The sequence below is a fragment of the Peromyscus californicus genome, unplaced genomic scaffold (assembly GCF_007827085.1).
Source record: "Peromyscus californicus insignis strain IS unplaced genomic scaffold, ASM782708v3 Scaffold_16__1_contigs__length_79575227, whole genome shotgun sequence".
NCBI lineage: Eukaryota > Metazoa > Chordata > Mammalia > Rodentia > Cricetidae > Peromyscus > Peromyscus californicus.
The window spans coordinates 42,638,872-42,660,024 of record NW_026294458.1 but is presented as its reverse complement, the minus strand read 5'-3'; the positions used below and the strand labels follow the sequence as shown (position 1 = coordinate 42,660,024).

At 38.8% G+C, this 21,153-nt stretch overlaps 1 protein-coding gene across 2 annotated transcripts in view; it reads left to right on the top strand.

Moving 5' to 3' along the window:
- Epha6 (EPH receptor A6) overlaps positions 1-21,153 on the top strand; it is a 935,524-nt gene that overhangs the window by 730,169 nt on the left and 184,202 nt on the right. For both annotated transcript variants that reach the window (XM_052740946.1, XM_052740947.1), the window contains one exon: positions 15,944-16,069. In XM_052740946.1, coding sequence (XP_052596906.1) covers positions 15,944-16,069 — 126 coding nt within the window. The remainder of the gene's footprint in view (positions 1-15,943; positions 16,070-21,153) is intronic.

Genomic DNA, 21,153 nt, shown 5'->3' with positions numbered 1-21,153 from the left:
TCTTTTCATTATTTTGAGACAAGAGGACAGATCAAGAACAATCGAGGCGGGGGACTGGTATCTAAACTGGTGAATACATTCTGAAATAAGAGCTTAAATAAAAGTAGAAGGATCCAGAACTGCCTAAGTGATGAGTGTGAAATCTGTTCCAAATTCTAAATTTCTTTCAAATTCTTAGTTTGAGCAAAAGTCATTATAGGGTATTGACAGTTAATGAAAAGACCAGGAATCTTAATAGAGGACAAAACGGACTACAAGCTTCAGGGTAGGATCAATGTGAATGATAGAAAAATGCAAATAGCCATGACTTTACAGTATAAAGATTATGACTCTCATACTTAAGCAGCTTCCACACGGGGACACCAGAGAGTGCAGGATGACTTTCCTTGGAAATTTGTCTACAGTCCCCAAAGACGCAGGTTTCTTCTGCTTCCTGAGCAGCTGCCTGCAGTGTGAAGAATAGAGCCATTCTGAACAGCTTCATCACATGGCCTCATCTGAATACACAGGGAAAACGGAAAATGAAGACTGGTTTTATTCTGGCAAACAACAAGTCAGCTTACAATCAAGATTTTGTAAACTAAAAATCTAGTGAGCAATTCTGAAAAGCCTCCCATCTCTGGCACTGTGAAGTCTGTAGCGAGAGGTGGTAGACTTCCCTCAGTTTTCAAGGATGCATTGGGACTGCTCTCTTTGAAGAAAAAAAATCCCCGAAAATTGAAACAGTTTACTGCATTTAATACTCAGTTTAAATACTGGGCAGTAGTGAGGCACTCAGGAGGCAGAGGCAGGCTGATCTCTGGGAGATGGAAGCAGGTACACAGGGAATTTCAGGCTAGCCAAAGAGACATAGTGAGATCCTTTCTCAAAAGCAAAAAATTAAAAAAAAACTAAGTTTTGGTTGTTGTTCTTATTATTATTATTTAGAAAAAAGCTTCGTGCCTATATTGAAAGTTTTGAACATATGCACACATGCACACGCACACGCACACGCACACCCATACACACACACACACACACACACACACACACAGAGTCTCTTATGAAAGGTTTTCTTATTGACTGATGTGGATCATTAACCTAATGTCTCTCTATTCTTCATCATTTATTTTCTTCTAGCCATTAGTATTTATCCTTGACAAAGCGCTCTCTATAAGCACAGTGTTCTAGATTATAGCTCAGCTTCTACTTAAATACATACTCTCTGGGAATCTCCCCAAACTCGGAGTTTGTGATTACACTTGAGCAATATTGTCCCTTGTTTTTCCTCTTCCTTTCGGTGCCTTCTCTCCTTGGTCATCGACGTTTGGTGTTGTAGAGATGAGATTCAAAGGCGTGCTGATCTAAGTCTTTCTAATTAGTCTGCACTCATTTATACCAGTTCAGCCCTATACCCAGGTTACCCTGGAGTTATATGCACCCAATTAAGGAACATTCAATTTGAGGTCTATATGCCTTTGAGTATGAATGGTAAGTCTCCATAATTGAGTTTGATCCAGCTGCTCATTCAGCTGAGGTGAATGAAGTCTTCTGAGGCACTAGAGTACCATTTAGTAAATTATCTCATCCAGCACACTAAATTCGCCTCACATGGGTGAACAGCTTCCTTCCAGGGAGTAGTTTCTTTTCCCCACTTCTGCACTGGTCCAACCTTATTGATGCTTTGGGGTTATTTGTATGACATAGTACTTACCTATAGACACAGACAATAACACTGAACCATTTTGTTTGAGAGCATGTGTACGAGTCCAAGGAGAAAGGAGAAAGCTGATTATTTTGCTGTTTTATAATCAAATAGAAAAAGAATGCATCCTGATTCTTTACACTTGAAACTGTAAAAAAAAAAAAAGCTGATAAATCCACCATAATACAATAAAATGATTTCATTCCTTAAACTTTTCAGTAAACAAGCATCTTTTTTAAACCTTCAGTACAATAATACAGTCATAAAATGAGCCTATTTAAATAGTAATGAAATTGAAAGGAATACTTAGAAAGCAGTATTTTTTCACTTGTAAATATAACTGTTCACTTACTTTTAACTCAATCCTATTATACTCTTGGCTATTAACATTTCAGACATTGATGGGTTCTGTTCTTGAAAATGAGCATCCAGAGCATGAAGCTGTTTTGATGCCACAGGTTGTTATGGGAAGGTTAGAAAGTAGCTGGGTGCCCAGAGTCCATGCAGAAATAAAATGCAGGCAGACTGCTTCCAATGTTTTCCTGCCCACAAATATATCAGAGCTGTTTCTATCACACTGTCACTGTATCCAAGATACCAGAACCACTGGCAACTTCTAGCAGCACATTTCAGCAAACTATCCAAATTCAAGTCCACGCCAGCATTTGAACAGTGATACAAAGCATGATTGATACGTGAACCCAGAATCTAAACGATATTGTCAGAAAGTGTGTTGAAATTAGCTTTGAAGAGTGCATCGACAAGCACATTTTCCCTGCTGAGCAACACCTGCTAGCCTTCCCTCACTTTTCTCGACACAAGGTCCTTGAACCTCTCGAGCAGGAGTCTTTTCAAACAGGATGTACGTGGAGCCTCATTTTGAAGTCAGGCTAATAGGCTTTCAAGGATTGCCCAGTGGTAAGCATGGTGGCACAGCAGGAAAGAGCAAAGATGGTGAGTGGAGACATTATTTCAGCATGCCCAACAAACATGGCTGAGAATACTGAGACTCAGGCTCCTCTGAGTCTGTTTCCACTTCCTCACTTCCCCTCAGGAGCAAGTGTTAGCTCAGATTGACTCGGAAAGTTAAATTAATATAGTTCTCAATGGTATCAAGCTTTAAAATGGATAGCTACAATAAAAACTTTTAAAGTGCATTAAAGTATGCAATATCCAACGCTTTTCAAGACCATTTCACATTACGATCTTAGATGAAACAGAGCACGACACACCATTGTTTCCTGTCTGCCAAACACACACAAGGGGTGCGACTTCAGGCTTCCATCTAGAGTGAGGCCCCCCGGAGATTGGAAGCCCATTCAGTCTCTCTCCTCACAGACTAGACTCTCTACTACGATGCATACCCACCCGTTAGTATCTTCCAAATGCTTCCCAGTCAAAACCTTCCCCCTTCCTCTTACACACCTAAACAAGAGAGGGCACGTACGCAAAGCAGAAGAAAATGCGGGCAGTGGGTATGTGAAAACCTCTTATCAGCTGAAAATGTGGCTCACTGTCCCCTTTTCTGTCTGGGAATGAAAGAACAACACATGAGCTCAGGAGTGTGGCTTCATGTCACATTTTTTTTTTTTTGTGACTCTAATGGTATTCTAACTTGGCCAACCACTTGCATGAATTTATTTGACCTTTAAAAATCGGTATCAAATCACCAGTAACAGTGTCACAGAGAACACAGGCACGTTTTGTTCGTCCCATTTTGACAATTGCCTGCATAGTCCGTCCGATGTTTCATGCCTTATAGCGTGCCAAGTTCTGTTGAAAATACAAAAATGAGAAGCTTCTGCAAATAATTTACGGTAACATGTGTCATGAACAAGAAATAACTCCACTACAATGAAAAAAAAAGTATTACTTGTAAGTGAAAAAAAGAAAAACATTGAAAAATGATAGTAGTGAGGCCCTTTGTAACTACTGTGTGCCATAAACACTATATGAAATAATTGTCTTCATAATATAGTATTTGCTACATATTATTAAAAGAAAAAGTGAGGCTCAAAGGAGTGTAGGTGGCTTGTATGATATCACGTGCAAACTATGGCATAGTAAAGGTGTGACACCAGATGCCTCTAGCTTCAGAATCTGCAGTCTTCCCAGAGGGCACCTGGAGCTTCCCACAGATGCCAATGGAAAAACTGAAAGCTGCTTTGAAGAGGGGGTGTTTTAATGTCATATCTAGACTGCCAAGTCAAGGTGGGGCACTCCCTCTCTAGAAGGAGTCTCCAACGCCTCCAAATAACAAGAGGTGCAGACAGAGTGAAAAGAGGAGGATTTTGAAGCAATTCTGATGTCCGAGTTTGTACTCAACCTCGAGAATTTGAGATGGCACGAAGTTGTTGAAAGGCACAGGACGAGACCTGAACTGTGAGGACAGGCATCTACGTGTTGGATATATTGTGCACCCCAATAAACTTATCTGGGTGTCAGAGAACAGAACAGCTACTACATTAAACATAGGGGTTAGCTGTGGCTTGTTCGGCTTCTCTGGTCTTTCAGAATTCACCCCAATAGCTGGCTCTGAGGGCTTTTTTCATTAATATGGCCACTTAAGATTCATGTTACACATCCATCGCAACATAAGCGCCCTGAGGAGGCATAGGCGAGGATTGGGAGGCAAATTCCACAGGCTGACCTCAAGCAGACAGCATCTACTTGATAAAGCGCACATGCCCTTGCTTCTGCCAAGACACTACCACAATGGTCCCAGTCTGTCACAGAAAGTCCTATTAGGACCCAACTTGGTCTTAGTCTCTGTTGGTGGTTCCAGTTGTTTTTAAGATGATTGTGTTCCCTGCTCTGTTTAAGTCAATCATTGTTCGGCATAGTGATGATTAATCCCAATTTCCTGTCATGCATTGCTTCCACACACATGCCAACTTAGTGTCATCTTACCTGAAAGACCTAACACTGTAGAGAAATGATTTAATATTTTATTTGAACAAGAAATAATTGATATGCATAACACATTGGTTGGTGGCTAACGATAATGAGCATTAGCATCATATCTGGGGAAAAAATCTAAATACCCACATTCTCTTTTAAGCTTTGTATACTGAAGCAACTATGGCATGTATGGAGAAGTAGGTTACAGATGAACCATCACGACGTCTGGTCTACAGTAGCCTCCTTTGAAAGTTACACAGGAACAGATACAAATGCAGCCTGCCTCCTGCACTCCTATCTAGTGTACAAAATGTGTAAGCCTTGTGGTAATAAAGTGGCAGATAGACCCAGAGTTCATAAATATTAAAGCATAGCACACTTTGACTACCAAGCTAAAGAGATTGAGCTCCCTTACATGTTGATAAATTCTGTTTAACAATCCTTGGCTGGCTCATCGTTATCTGAGATTTAGAAGTGCCCCCCTCCTTTTTTTTTTTAAAGACATAGAGATTAAAACTGTAAACCTAGAAAGCAACAGCTAGGTAGGAATATGTCGACCAAGCATCATGGGACTGAGTCAGAGGGACATACTTTCCAAATTCATCCATCTTTTCATTACTTCTCAGATTACTTCTTAGAACACTCAAACTTTTAGAACCCAAGTCCCTCCCCAGTTCCTAAACACTAGCTTTTCATGAGCATTTAAAGTGGAAAAATAAAAGCCTCATTAAACTCTGATAATTATACATATTTTGAGGCTATGTTTATTGTTAAAGTATATGTAGCTCTGAAAGCTCTAACAGAGAGAAAAGTCAGCCTTTTGTTTCTACAAAGTGAAACTTCCTATGGATTATTTATACAAAGATGATTTTAATTCAGTATGATAAATAATACATTGAACAAACTCTGAGGATGGTGTGTGGAGGACAATAGGACCTGTATGACCTACTCCTCTCTGTTCATATTATTTTAGGTTTATTAATCTTGTGTATGTGTATATATGTGTGTACCAAAGTGAACTTATATGCATCACTGTTACATGAATCCTAAAAGGTCTTATTAATAAAAACAAACCTGGAGCCAAGTGTTGGGGTGAATGCTGGAAGACCAGAGAAGCAGAACAAGCCACAGCCACCTCACCTTGCCAATTCCTCAGCTGATTCTGTTTCCTCAGACTGGAAGCCTCTGAGTCCTCATCCAGAATGAATCTCAGCTGAAATGTGCTCCTTGAAAGCCTGAAAGCTTAACCAGCATACTTCCTGGTTTTCATGCCTTATATACCTTTCAGCTTTCTGCCATCACTTACTGGGATTAAAGGCTCACTTTTTGGGATTAAAGGCATGTGTCACCATGCCTGGCTGTTTCCAATGTGGCCTTGGACTCACAGAGATCCAGACAGATTTCTGCCTCTGGAATACTAGGATTAAAGGCATGAATGCCACCATTTTCTAGCCTCTGTATCTAGTGGCTCTTCTGTTCTCTGACCACAGATAAGTTTATTATGGTGCACAATATTTTGGGGAACACAATACCACCACACACCACAGGTGTTCAGGTACCCTCAGAGGTCTGAGGGCATTGGATGCTTTGAAAACCAAGTCACAGGTAGTTATGAACTGCCTGTCGTGTGTGCTGAGAACCAAACCTGGGTCCTTGGCAAAAGCAAGATGCTTTCTTAGCCTCTGAGCCTTCACTCCACCCCCTTCCCAGTGTTATAAAGGGGTCACAACCCAGAAAAATGTAAGGCAGCCAAATGTGTAAGCCAGAGTCACCGGTCACCAGTTACAAACCGAAATCGTCCTGGAGATGTGTGCCATTTGATTTTTAAAATATATTTAAACATGTGGATTCATTTTTAGTCAGAGCTTTTACCCTCAGCTCATCTGAATGCCTTTGTCACCAGCTGATTTACTTATTTACTGCACCTGGCAAGGTCCTAAAGGCATCTGAGCTTGGCACCACAAACTGAAAAATAAACACTGTATCTATGGTGATGTTGTGTCTCTGTTGCAGTTTTTAAGATTGTATAGAAGGCACAGAGGCTTGAGTAGACTGAATCCTTGCCAGAAATGCTGAAGCACACTCTAATAAAGGAAGTGATACCTGCCAAGGCCAGAAAGGCGTTATAGACAGGAGTCACAAAAAGGAGTGTGGAGAATAAACTGTGGGTTTCAGGTCATGGGAGTTGGAGGAGAAAGTGGAAAAGTATTTACTCTGTACTTACTGAATACTTTCTGTACACATAAATACTCCCAATACATTTCACAATAAACCAATGTATTCGTTCTTACTGGCTCCAAATCACCCAACATTAATGAAGATGAAATTCAAAGTTCTACCTGGCTTCAGACATAGCAACTTTCACTGTTCAGTTTAGTATACCTATTAGCAGATTTTAAATTTATTCAGGGAACTTATCTGGTAATTAATTTTGCTTAACCCACTAAATATAAATTAGACCACTGGACATAAACCCCACTTGGAGAGTATTTAAGAATCATTCAAAGAAACAAATGGAACAAAAATTAAGTAAACAGATCCCTTCAGTATAAAGGAAATATAGTGAGTTATTCTGGCCAAACTTTATTGCTTTATTAGTTAAAAAAACTAAGACATTTAAATATTTGCTTTTAAAATATTTATTTTATACATAAAAATATTTTTCAAGAAGAAGCTTAACAGCTTCAATATCTTTTCATTCTCCTTGTTAGTGCTATAATTAAACAAATCATGACAATCCTCATTATATCATTTAAAAATAACTGAAAGTAAGATGAAAATTTATTTTAAAGTCACTGAAGAAATCACTGAAATTTAATGATATTTCTGCCCTTTTTGCTCCAATATTGGATTATGAGTTAACCATTAAAATTAACAAGGTGAGAGATCTCTAAAATTTATATTACTGTGACCTGGAGGATTAAAAAAAGTCAAAAGCAAGACACTATTACCTTAATTTTTCATTTTAAAATGTTATGAAGAATCTGCATTGAGGTTGGATATACAACTACAGAGGAAAATGCTGACTTACCTTCAGAAGTATTTCCATGTGTATGAATTTAGAAAATGGACCACATTCTGTGATTGTAACTTTGACTTAGATTAGAATTATTTCCTAAAAGCAATAGTGTCACAAGAATGTTTTTCTTACTTGCTTTCAATTAGGAATGAGTACCAGAGTTTATGCTTTAAAAGTATTTGCTAAATAAGTGAGTCAGTAGATGAACAAAAGGAGAGATTAATGAGTCACTCATTCATAATTTTCCATATTTTTTGTTTTTCCACATTCCTTTATTTACTTTATGTATATGGAATACAATTTATAGTTTAGAATAGCTTGACTTTAGAAACTTAGTTAAGTTCACTTATCATTGGTCATAATTTTGAAATATATTTTCTTTTTATTTATTCTTCTCCTGTACAATACCTTACTACCGTAGCATCTCCTCTCTCCACTACTCCCAGATTCCACCCTCCCCCGATACACACCTCTTCTCTTCCCCAGATCCATTCCTCCTCTGTTTCCTTTCAGAAAAGAGCAGATTTCCTAGGGACATTAACCAAACATAACATAACAAAATATAGTAAGACCAGTCACAAACTCTCATATCAAGGCTAGACTAGACAACTCAGTAGGTGGAAAAGGGTCCCGGGAGCAGGCAAAAGAGTCAGAGCCACCCCAACTCCCACTATTAGGAGTCCCACAAAAGCATTGCGCTAACAACTATAACCTATGTACAGAGGACCTAGGTCAGTTCTTGCTGATTCAGTCTCTGTGAGCCCCTATGAGTCCTGCTTAGTTGATTATGTAGACTGTTTCTCCTGGTGTCTTCAGCTCCTCTAGCTCCTACAATCCTTCCCCCCATCTTCTGTGGGTTCCCTGAACTCTGACTAATGTTTGGCTGTGGGTCTCTGTATCTACTCCCATCAGCTGCTGGAGGAAGCCTCTATGATGATGGTTGGGCTAGGCACTAATCTATGAGTATAGCAGAATATCATTAGGAATCATTTTATTAACTTTTGGGGGGCACAGTTGTATTTGGTTCTACTTTAGGTCTCTGAGTCATCCATCTTCTGGTTCCTGGCCATCCAGGCAGAGTCAGGCATGGGTTCCCTCTCAGGGTGTAGGTCTCAAATTGGATCAGTTATTGTTTGGCCACTCCCACAAGTTCTATGTTACCAGTGCCCCAGCATATCTTACAGGCAGAACAGGTTGTAGGTCACAGGTTTTGTGTCTGGGTTGGTGTCCCAGTCCCATCACTGGAAGCCTTGCCTGGTTACAGGAGATGGTCAGTTCAGGCTCTGAATCCTCCATTACTAGGGGTCTAAACTAGGGTCACCCAGATCCAGAAAGGCAAGCATAATATGTTCTCATGTGTAACTGGGTATTAAAGGATACTCATACTACAATACACAGACCCAGAGTGGCTAAGTAACATGGATCTCCTTGGGAAGGAGAAATTTTCCATACTTTAAACCTAACTAAAAATTACCTCCCTTCCTAGAAAATAATTTGGCTGAGAAAGCAATTGAGCAGGCAAGTTTTTTAGAGCTTAGGAAGTTTCTTGCCTACGGAGGAATATGTCATGTTTAATTGCTTCATTCTTATATCTACTTACTCAACTTACATTTATTGAAACTATCCTCTATGTCTTCTGACCACAGTTACAGAAGACCAGTCTGGGTGGCCTCAAGGGCCAGCAGGAAGCATAAACCTTTCTATAGTGAAACGTATATATAGGTTGAACAACTTAGCCTTTGTGTATACCATCAGTGAGGGAACCAAAGCAAAGGCCTCAGTAGACTAAGGATGAATTATTCAAGTGCTGTACATAAAGATGGCTCTTCTTCCTAGGGTTGTTCTTTCTCAGTGGTGGTTTGAGTGTTATGAGTCGTTAGTCCCCTTCCTGATTGTAGAAAATTAGGAAACATTTTCTCAGACATGAAGGTGTATGACTTTCCTCTTCTTAGAGGAAGAGAGAATGTGTGGTACTATAAATTACTGTAACTGAGAAAGAGAAGAGAGATATATAGGAAAAGAAAAACAAGCTCCAGAAGTAATGAAAGAATTATATGGAGTCTACTGAAAATAAGAACTAGTGTGGCTGGAGGGAGGAATATGAGTAGAGAACCTTGGGCATTCAGAAGTGGGCGTGCCTCAGTGAAAACGCTTGGAATAGCATTTGGTTTAACTGTTCCATTTTTCTTTTTTCTTTTTTTTTTTTTTTTTTTTGGTTTTTTCAAGACAGGTTTTCTCTGTGTAGCTTTGCGCCTTTTCCTGGAACTTACTTGGTAGCCCAGGCTGGCCTCGAACTCACAGAGATCCGCCTGGCTCTGCCTCCCGAGTGCTGGGATTAAAGGCATGCGCCACCACCGCCCAGCCCATTTTTCATAGTGAAGGTATTCTAACTACAGAACAGAAGCACACTCGTTAATCTGAAGTCCAGGCATGAAGTGGCATCTATGAGGCAGCTACAGAGCTCCTATCATGAGTAATCAAGATAAGTACAGGATCCCTCCTAATACTCACAGGCTTGCTCCTCAGCTCTACTAATTTTGGCCATGTCCAATCAGCCAGCATCTTTGAGCGACAAGTGTCTGCTGCATGGATTGTGTTTATCTACTTGTCATAGATACAAATTACTTTATAGTGGTCATTATATTGTTATGTTTATTCTAAAATATAGAATACAGAGTCAGATGTGGTGGTGCAGACTTTAAATCCCAGCACTTTGGAGGCAGAGGCAAGCAGAACTCTGTGAGTTGGAGGCCAGCCTGGGTCAAAGAGAGAGAGAGAGAGAGAGGAGAAAAGGGAAGGGAAGGGAGGATATAAAAGTAGATTTTAATAATTTAGAGTCTGACTACATTCAGTTTATTTAGACAGTATAATACAATAATAACAATACACAGAGGTACATATAAAATGCTACTTATTTGTAATCATTTGTTATTACAAAATCCTTATTTTTAATATTTGTGTGTGTAGTCTCGTTTCTTTATATCTGAGTACATAATCCTTTCTTGTCATAACATATTTGGTGACGAGTTCATTTCACGAGCTGAAAGCATGGACACTCCATACTGTGTTTGTCCCCTTGTGCTTCATTATGGCTCCTAATGAGTATACACTGCTGGGAACACCTATACAGGAGCAACGCAGTCTTCTATGATCATTACAAAGCCCTGATCTAATATTTCAAGTCTTTGTAATAAATTGTCCTTACCCATACTTTGCCATTTTTACCTCACTCATTATCAAAAGCGATCTCCAAAATTCTCTGATTATAAAACACCTCTAACAATAAAATGTTTGAGCAACCTTCCAAGGAGTATTGAGTATATTTAATTTTTTGTATTGGTTAGTTGCTAAAAGATAAACATTCATAATATATGTGCATATATAAAAATACCTGTATATGGATCTTCTGGTCTTATATTCCTTCTGTCCATTTTCCTGCACTCTGGGGGCACACCCACCACCCTAAGGTCTGAAAACATTTACAGAAGGAAACTCACTGTCACAGAAGCGGCAATAGAGGCAGCCCAGGTAGGAACTAGCAAACTGCCCTTCCTAAGGCCGTGCACATGTGCACGCATTTCTTTTTTTTTTTTTTTTTTATTTTGCAATACAATTCAGTTCTACATATCAGCCACGGATTCCCTTGTTCTCCCCCCCTCCCATCCCCCTCACCTTCCCCCCAACCCCCCCCCCCCCCATTCCCATCTCCTCCAGGGCAAAGCCTTCCCCACAGACTGAGGTCAACCTGGTAGACTCAGTCCAGGTAGGTCTAGTCACCTCCTCTCAGGCCGAGCCAAACAATCCTGCATAGGCCCCAGGTTTCAAACAGCCAACTCATGCTATGAGCACAGGACCCGGTCCCACTGCCTGGATGCCTCCCAAACAGATCAAGCCAATCAACTGTCTCACCCATTCAGAGGGCCTGATCCAGTTGGGGGCCCCTCAGCCATTGGTTCATAGTTCATGTGTTTCCATTCATTTGGCTATTTGTCCCTGTGCTTTATCCAACCTTGGTCTCAACAATTCTCGCTCATATAAACCCTCCTCATTCTCCTTAATTGGACTCCCAGAGATCCACCCAGGGCCTTGTCATGGATCTCTGCATCCAGATCCCTCAGTAGTTGGATGAGGCTTCTAGCACAACAATTAGGGTGTTTGGCCATCCCATCACCAGAATAGGTCAGTTCGGGCTGTCTCTCGACCATGTGCACGCATTTCTTAAGCTCAGTTCTGGACTGCTTGACTTTAACTCAGTCAGCGTTTTAGATTTCTATGCATGGATCATAATGATTACTCGCAAAAATGTCACTTAACAAAAATGCTATGAAGGAACTGCATCACAAAAGATTGGATTAGAAGGGATGTTGTCTTATTGTTTAATATCTTAGCATCAAATATAAATGACTGACGTGTAGTGTTTAAGGAAAGATTTTTATTTTCTATTAAGGATTTGTGAATGTATATAGAGGAAGAAGTCACAAAATTTTATCATTTTTTTATTTCCTTCCTTAAGAAGCAGGGCATATGTGTGTGTGTGTGTGTGTGTGTGTGTGTGTGTGTGTGTGTGTGTGTGTGTATGATAGTAGGATGATAGCACTGGCTTATATATGTGATTATTTGCTATAATTAAATCCTAAAAATGAGCCCTAAAAGGTGTCCTCCATTATCGTTTTCATTTTAAAAATGAAGTGGAAGCTCAGAGTTCTCTGTCATCATGTGTTATTTTTACACAAATACCCAGTGACACCTAATTTTTAGTGCAGAGTTGTTCCAGAGACATTGCTGCAATATCAATTTAGAAATGGGATTTCATAGAGTTTGCATCAAATATCATTTAATTATTGAAAATAGTTGCTCTGTGGGCCAGCTAGTTTTCAGACATAGACACCTAAGCAACTCTCAATTCTGTTATCAAGTCAGATATCAGGATGCAGGCCATGCCAACTTCTCCTTTTTTGGTGTTGTCTCATTATATAGACTAGTAGAGAGCAACATTTTATATATATATTTGGTTTTTCGAGACAGGGTTTCCCTATGTAGTTTTGGTGCCTGTCCTGGATCTCGCTTTGTAGACCAGGCTGGTCTCGAACTCACAGAGATCCACCTGGCTCTGCCTCCCAAGTGCTGGGAGTGAAGGCATGTGCCACAGTCACCCAGCTAACATTTTATATTGTTTTAAGAATTTCATACATGAGCATGGTATCACATCATTTTTACCCCTCTATCTTCCCATCCAAATCCTCCACTCTGCACCTCAACTCCTTCTCAAATCCATGACCTTTCTTCATCACACACACACACTCACACACACACAAATGCATACATATGCATGTGTGCTCATAAAACCATTTAGTAGTAATGCTTAAGTGGACACATATTTAGGGATGATCAATTAGGGTTGGGTAACTTATTAGAAAGTTTGCCCCTGGAGAAGACTATCTCCCTCTTTCAGCAGCCATTAATTGCCTATAGCTTTTCATCTAGGGATGGCATCCTTTGCACTCTCCCCATCCCTGGGTGCATATCAGTCAGTGTTATCATTATGCAGGTCTAATTTAGGTGACTGTATTTGTGAGATTTCATTGTGCAGCTTCCCTGTCATATGTAGAAGACATTCTCTGGCAACAGACATCTTGGTTCTCTCTTACAGTCTTTCTGCAATAATCATACTTTACTGTAGCATAATATTTTTCAGTGGGCACTACTGGCATATGGAGATAGAGTTTTCCTTTTGATGGCAGTACATTATATATTGCAAGACCCCCAACCTTCTATCTATTAAGCACCAATAATGACTTCCCCATCCTAATTTATGGTGTCCTGAGTGTGCAGGTGCCACTAAACCTGAGAACCACTGTTCTAATGAAAGACTCAAGATACTAACAAGCCAGAAGTGCAAGGATTCATGTTATAAATATTTAATAAATGCTTACTCCACTGAGTGTAACTAAAATCGAAGCACTCAAAGAAATTGACAACTCTCCTGCTATAGATTTTAGACATTACGATGTTAGGTATAAAATAAATTATTAATGTGTTTCACAATTAAAAACTAAAAGTCGAGAGCGTGAGCAACTGGAGCAATTGACTGAACCTGTTAAAAACCATTTCATATCAAACTGTGTTAGTTACTTCTGTTGTGGCTGTGAAAAACATCCAAGGAAAAGAAATTAAAATCAGGAATGATTTATTTGGGCTGAAAGATTTCAGCCTAGCTCCATGTACTCAGACAGAATGTCCTGTTCCTGGAGCATATGAAAGTGGCTATTCTTTATCTCTTGGTGTGTAGGAAACAGAGAGAGACAGCAAAGGTCCAAGGATAAATACCGCCCCCCGCCCCGCCAAAAGACTTGCTCCAAGGGATTCCATGACTCCAATTGAGTGCCACCTGCTAAAGTTTCTAGAAAGTTCCCTAATAACTCCACCAGCAAGGAAACAGGCTATTAAAAGCAAGCACTGTGAGGGACATTTTGTATCCAATCTATAGCAAGTCCTAAAATTTGATTCCCTATGAATGAAGAGAAATGATAAGGTGTGATTATCACATAATGCCCAATTTCAGCAGAATATGTATCCATATTCACTTTTATGGGGTTCTATTAGCTTTTAAATAAAGTGACAGTTCTTTAAGAAACAGACACTACAATAAATGAAAGACCTTTCTAACTATGGTAAAGAAACACACACACACAAAAAAAAGCCATCATGAAAGGTGCGGTAAGTTTAGGAAAATGAAAGTTGCTATTAGATATGGCAGGTGTCACAACAGCACACGGTAATAAATGTAATCGTAACAATAAAGTAGGATTTGTATTTAGTTCTTTCCAAGGAGTTAAAATAATGAGCATCTTTTCTAAATTGGTAGTTTTTTTATGGAGTTGTCAAAAAAATAGTAAAAACAAGACAACATCTTGAAATGTGCAGGATATTTACCTTACTCAGAATCACTGATCTGGATATCTTTGTTTTAAGTTGCTTCTGTGGTCATTTCATTTATATCCTTTTATTCACTGTTCTATGTGATTAACTTATTCTTTTTCTTGAGATCTAACATAGTTGAACCAGTCTTTCTTATTATTTGGTTTTAATAAATCCATTGTCAGCTAAAACTTTACTGTTTTAGTTTTCACAGCATATAATAAAATCTGTATTTCTTACAGTTAACTTTTTTCTATTATAACAATATCATTTCTTTTGTGACTTTAAGTAAGAATGATATGTGCACATATAAGGTAATACCCACCTGGCATGCAGTGAAATGCCATCATTAGTGACTAGTGTTTTCCAGAAAATGATGAAGCTCTGCAATACAGAAAATGCATGCTGGGGAGACCTTACACACAGGAGCTATTAGTGTTCAGTGATGAATACTCTATGCAGTCACAAGGGAAAAAAAAGTTTTTCACTGTTCTTTGAAGTTGTGACAGAATACTCTCTGATCTACCCCTGGATACTTGTGACACAGGTCTTAATTTTGAAAGTACTCCAGCTCTGCTATTAGTTCTGACCCAGGTACAGAGATATTTCCAACTTCAACCTACTTTTGGCAGAGATTTTTTTATTGAAAAATCTTATATTAGTTACTGCTTGTCTTATTGATGTGACCAAAGATCTGAGAGGAAACAAGGAAAGAAGAGTTTATTTGGGTTTACAGTTTGAGAGGGAACAGTCCCTCACGGTTGGGGAAGGCACAGCTGTGGTGGGATAATCTAATCACAGTTCCTCCAGGGTGGACTGAAACTGGAGTCAAACCTCAAAACCTCTAGGCTCTCTCATAGTGACCCACTTCCTCAAGCAAGACTCTGTCTTTAAAATGTTCTACAGTCTCCTAAAGCACCACTAATTAGCTGGTGACCTGTGTTTAAGGACACAAGCCTATAGAGGAAATCTTACACTCAAGCCATACAAGAGAAGAAAGTCTCCTCACAAACACAGCACTTGCTAAACCTCAGAACGGGACGAATCTCACTCTAGGACACAGAATATACAGTTTCTTACCCTAGTGGGCTCTCTAGAGGCCTAAATGAAATGCATGTCCTCAGTGAAATGTGCTTTCTGTGAACAACTAGAATTTTACTTTAGATTGGCTATCTGGATCACCGGATTCATCCATTCACTAATATTGGGTGTGTGTTAAATAGTTAAGTAGAGCTTTCTTCAAAAAAATGATAGAATTATCTTATAAATGTATGAGAAAAACTCTATCTCAATCATTTAACTTTATAACTTTCTTGTGAGGTTTCTTGTCATTATTGATTATGGGTTTAATTGCGTGTAAATGGTCACTAACTTTTCCATGAATAAGCCTTTGATTAACATCAATTTTTATTTCTTCCAAGGATCCTTCCCAGCGATTGGAGTGGAAGCCTTCTGCCCCAGCTTCCTGAGGGCTGGGTTTTTAAACAGCATCCAGGCCCCACATCCAGTGACAGCAGGAGGATCTCTGCCCCCCAGGATTCCTGCTGGTAGGTATCCCAGGTACACTTCTCCATCACCATAGAAAGCGATAGAATTCTTCCAACAGCTGATAGAGAAACAATACAAAAATGAATACTTCTAAAAGACATTGAGAAGAAATGCAAGTGACTCTTTGCAATGCAGGAAGCATCTCTGTGATATCTAGTACTGTGAAAATAGAATCAATGTGGGGTAAAAGGATTTGCACCCTAAATGTCCACTTAGTGTAGAGTTTACATAAGCAAGGACTAGAGTGACCTTGCCACTTGGAATGGACCACAAAAGAAGATTGAAAACTAAGTATGTTGACGGAAAGAATAATTAGACAAATCTATGGAGGGTTAATTAAAGTTCCATTTCACTAAAGGAAAATGATTTGAAGAAAAGCCAGAAACCAAGGAAAATTTAAGATAGAAAATTAAAATTCAGTCCTCTCTAAAAATAGCAATCTGACCAAAATTATGAAATAAGATAGAGCATATCTCACATTCTAAACTTCAATTTCCGAATTTAGTGAAATTTTTCATGAGTTGTTCATTGCATCACTAATCACAAACCCTTTCTTCCTGTCTTTCAATGAAGTCTAGCATTGTCTGTCATCTTCCACTATACCCAAATAATGCAGACTTACCTTGCACTTTACATGAATGTTGACTCTTGACTTTTTAAATAAAAATGATTGTATATTTATTATAAATAATAGTAATGGTATAAATTAGGCTAATGCTATAAGTGTATCCATAAGGGCTGATCCACCCATCAGGGTAATGGAACATTTGGCAGGGCTGGAAATTCTAATTTTTAAAAAATCACAAGATGTACATTTGTTTTCTTTTTTTAACATAATGCCAACTATTCTTGCAATTATTCTGATATTTTCCTCTTGCCTTTTAATGAAATTTAATATATAAAAATCAGCTAGCAGTAAATATGCTTAAATATCATTTTCCTTATTGTTGCCACGTGGTACTATGCCTAGAAACTCTGTGGCTCACAGTACTATTGATAAAAGTAGAAACTAAAATGATGTAAGTTAAAAGACTGGTAATTTTAATTCTGACGATGCTCTACCCCTTTTGTGTACCAAGAAACAGAACGGAGAGAATGACATGGGGAATTTTTCTTGTTATTGTCAAAGATAAAGGAAAAAAACTTCATCGGCTAAGCTCTCAGAACTAATGACTGGTAATGTAGAAAAATCACAGCCATCACCTCAAACACAATGAGAAATAGTTTAATATGGAAGAACTATGAGTGACTTTAGCCCAGGACTGCATATCTAGGTTGCTCAAATCCCACGTTCCAACAAGGTCACTGATTAAATAAAGTTTCTTTTAAGATTCATTTTATGTGCATGAGTGTTTTGCATATTTGTGTGTGTGTGTGTGTGTGTGTGTGTGTGTGTGTGTGTGTGTGTGTGTGTGTGTGTACCTCATGAGAGTCTGCTGTTCAGAGGCCAAAGAGAGGGTCAGGTCTTCTGGAACTGGAATTACAGAGGGTTGTGAGGGCTGTGTGGATGCTGAGAACTGATCCCGGGTCCTCTGCAAGAGCAGCAAGTGTTTTTAACCTCTAAGCCAATTTCTCCAGCCCCTCGTGAAGTTTCATAGTAACAAAACAAAGAAAGTCGTAAATTAAGACACTTTTTAAATGCGTCTGTGGAAGCATTGGAGTAGCAGTTACAGCAAAGTGGGAAATACCATTAACCTCACATGTTAATCTGATAGTGTGCTTAACTTTTAGGTTGGTAGAAGGTAAGGGTCTGTTTTATATCCCAGAGGATTTGTCTAGGTTCAAGAATATTAGGTCATACACAGTGTGGACAATAAAGAGTCATTAGCTAAGATAACTCAAGATACTTGGTTTGGACTTGCAACATCCAACTTCTCTAAAGTTATAATGAGTCAATCAGCTCTGTAAAATGTTCAGTATATGTGTGGTTTCTCTCTGGAAAATTAATTCACACTCCAATTTTTAAAACGCAGCTTTAGTTTATGTAATTGATATCTCACTGGTGAGAATGGTGTAGATAAACACAATTAGTAGTTTAGTGGTTTAATCCTTAATGTTAGTGGAAATCTGGTGAATTTAGATGTTATCTGTCAGAAATGACATTATGAAGTTTAACAGCGCTTTGAATTATTCAGCATTACTAGCAAAACCTTGAAATAGCCCTTGTCATTTAGCCACTGGGAATGACAGAAGGAAGACGATCTTTCTATAACACAAACATAAGCTCCCTTCCAGAGAAGGATCTGAGAGAGAGCCCCAGCACTCTATTCTTCTAGGCTTGAAGCCAATTTGCCTCCAGCCTTCATAGGAGAAAAAACTCTGTTCCGTTTTCATGACTTACATACAAATCAGGTGAAACAAAATTGCTGCATGAAACATTTATAGATCTCAACTTGTTCCTGTTCCTTCAAACTGAAGTTAACCCAGCTTGCTTTTCCTGACTCATAACCCTCTCCTAAATGATCCCTGTACATTTCCTTACCTTACAGCTAAGACTGCCACATTTTCAAAGGTGATTTGTAATTTCTCTCACCCAACTCGAGCTAATTTCCTTCATAATCTTGAGTTACAAAGAATTATGCAGTCATGACATGAAGTTTTTATTGTTTCATACATTTAATATCCTGAAGTATTCCCCTGTCACATAATATCCACAGGAATGTTCCTTCATGGTTAGGATATCAAACCAAGGATAGGAAGCATGTTCCTTTCCCATAGCTACCAGGATATGCCCAGAACCAGCTGAAGGATAATGACTGCTGGGCATCTACTAATTGATTATATGCCACAGAACTTGACATTCTCTCAAGACATTTCCCGTGTCATTGAAGAATTAGCAAACCTGTTCTAGGGCTTTTGCTAATTTGGTTCCTGTCAGTCAAACTTAAATGAGATATGCAGCTATATTCTGTCCTCTGTTTTGCATCACATTCTGCTATTAAGTAACAGTTTTTCTACTATGGCATTTACTTCTAACACATAGCTTCAATCTTAGGACAATCACTAGATCATGAGACCCAGAAAACAGACAAGCTTGTCAGTATTTATGTAACAACCGTCAATCATTTGTGAATTTCTTATTTCTAGAAAGGTCAGTTTAAAGGGTTATTTTTCTGAGTCTAGGGTAGAGAAAAACAGTAGGATATATTGACTAATGCTCAATAACATGGGAGCAAGTGAAACTTTTAAATGCGTAAGTTCAGAAAACAAAATGAGCATTGAAAATCTCCCCAGTGTTTCCTCCGTGGTTAATCTTAGAAGCAGATGCCACTCCACAGCACCTCCGTTTGTCTGTACCATAACAATGACTCTTCTTCTTTTTCCCTTCTCATTTCCCTTGGAGTGTCTCTTCGTTGTGTGAGAGTCAAGGAAATGGCCAATCTGCTTAGCCTCTTCCTCTGCTCACCTGGAACTGGAAAACAGGGTAAATGTGAACACACAGTGATTCCAAAACCAGATGTGCAGCTTCTAGGTATATAACTAGTAGTATTTAACATCACTTGTTTATTTTCATAGAAAGAGATTTTAATCATTCTTAAATTCAAAGATCCAAACTGCTTTCCTGCCCCTGGCTAGTCACAATAGCAAATGGGTTCACAACCAAGGTTTGTGTAAGTCACTAACATTCCAGCTGCACCATTTTCACAACAAGGGATTCACAGTCCTGAATAAATATTACAAGTTCTCCACAGCCTATTTAACAAATATCATGATTTTCCTTTTTCTGCTTCATGTGAAATAACATCTGATATGGAGTTTGGGAAAAATTTGTTTGTATTATTATTATTCAGCCTAAGAAATGGAAATATACAGTTTAGGTGTTAAAATTAGACTAGGTAAGTTAGAAACTGCATGAAGTTTCCTGCCTGGTGATGATGATGTTCTTAGCTCTGGGCCTGTACAGAGGATGCAGAAAGTAAACAACATGAATGATGGTGACTAGGTGGCAGGTTTGAATGGAGTAAATGGTATGTTAAGGAAATTTAACATTTGTTCAAACTCAGTGCACCATGGGAAATCAACAGTGGAAATGTATACATTAAATTTTAAATGTGATCAAACAACAGTTCAGAAAAATCAAATTAAACCATTTGATTTCTTCATACTTTCAGGCATGCTAAAGGGGGTGGGCAATGACTTTTGCCTGAAACGTTTCAAACCCAGTCACGTACGTCAAACCCACATCTACTAGAAATAGTTACCCAAATGGTGATAATTAATGAATTAGTTTTCCAAAGAGCATTCAAAAATTGCCTTATTTTAATAAAACATCATTGTATTTAGTATAAATACTCCTCACAGGATACACTTTATAAGTAGGAGATCTTCAAGATGAAAAACTCCTATTATTCCATTGAGGTGTGTATCTGCTGTATATTTTGCAGTTGCAAATATTGCCATTTACCCAGGATGAATTATGGGTGAGTGTGTCCCTGTGCCCGCTTAGATCAAGAGCTGAAGGGAACTATAAAAGATGAAAAGTATGGGAAGTTCCAAATAAGCCATTCAAATGCACTATAGTAAAAATATACCCCCTCCTCTGTAGTACTAACTTCCAGTTTCTTCCTCCCTGGCTGCCTGCATGACTTCAACCCTCCACACACTTCAGTCCCTACTCAAGAGGTGTTTGTCACTCTGTTCTAAAGGATTCTCCTTCTCTACAGTTTTTACAGCTGCGGGCTTTAGAAGAAAAGCCAGAAGAATGGTATTTAAGAAGGGAAACAAAGTTGCAGACTCAGGCAGATCCAGGCAGGCAACCAGGATTATTGCTATCTCTGGTGAGAGATCATTGAGGGACAGGGTCACAGGCAGAATGACAATACACCCAGCCAGCCAACGCACAAAGAAATCAACATCTGTGACAGAAGTGCTAATCTTTTCAAGGAAATGCCCCCTTTAAAATACTTGCAACATTGGTAGTTCTGGGTCAAATATTTGCAACATTGTTAGTGCTGGGTTTGAGGGTTATTTTTAAACACCCATTTAGGATGTATTTTACGATCAATCAAAAGCCAGAATCAAGATCCAGGTTATATTCAGTAGGTTTGCTTATTGTTCAAACTCAATGGGCTTAAAAGAGCAG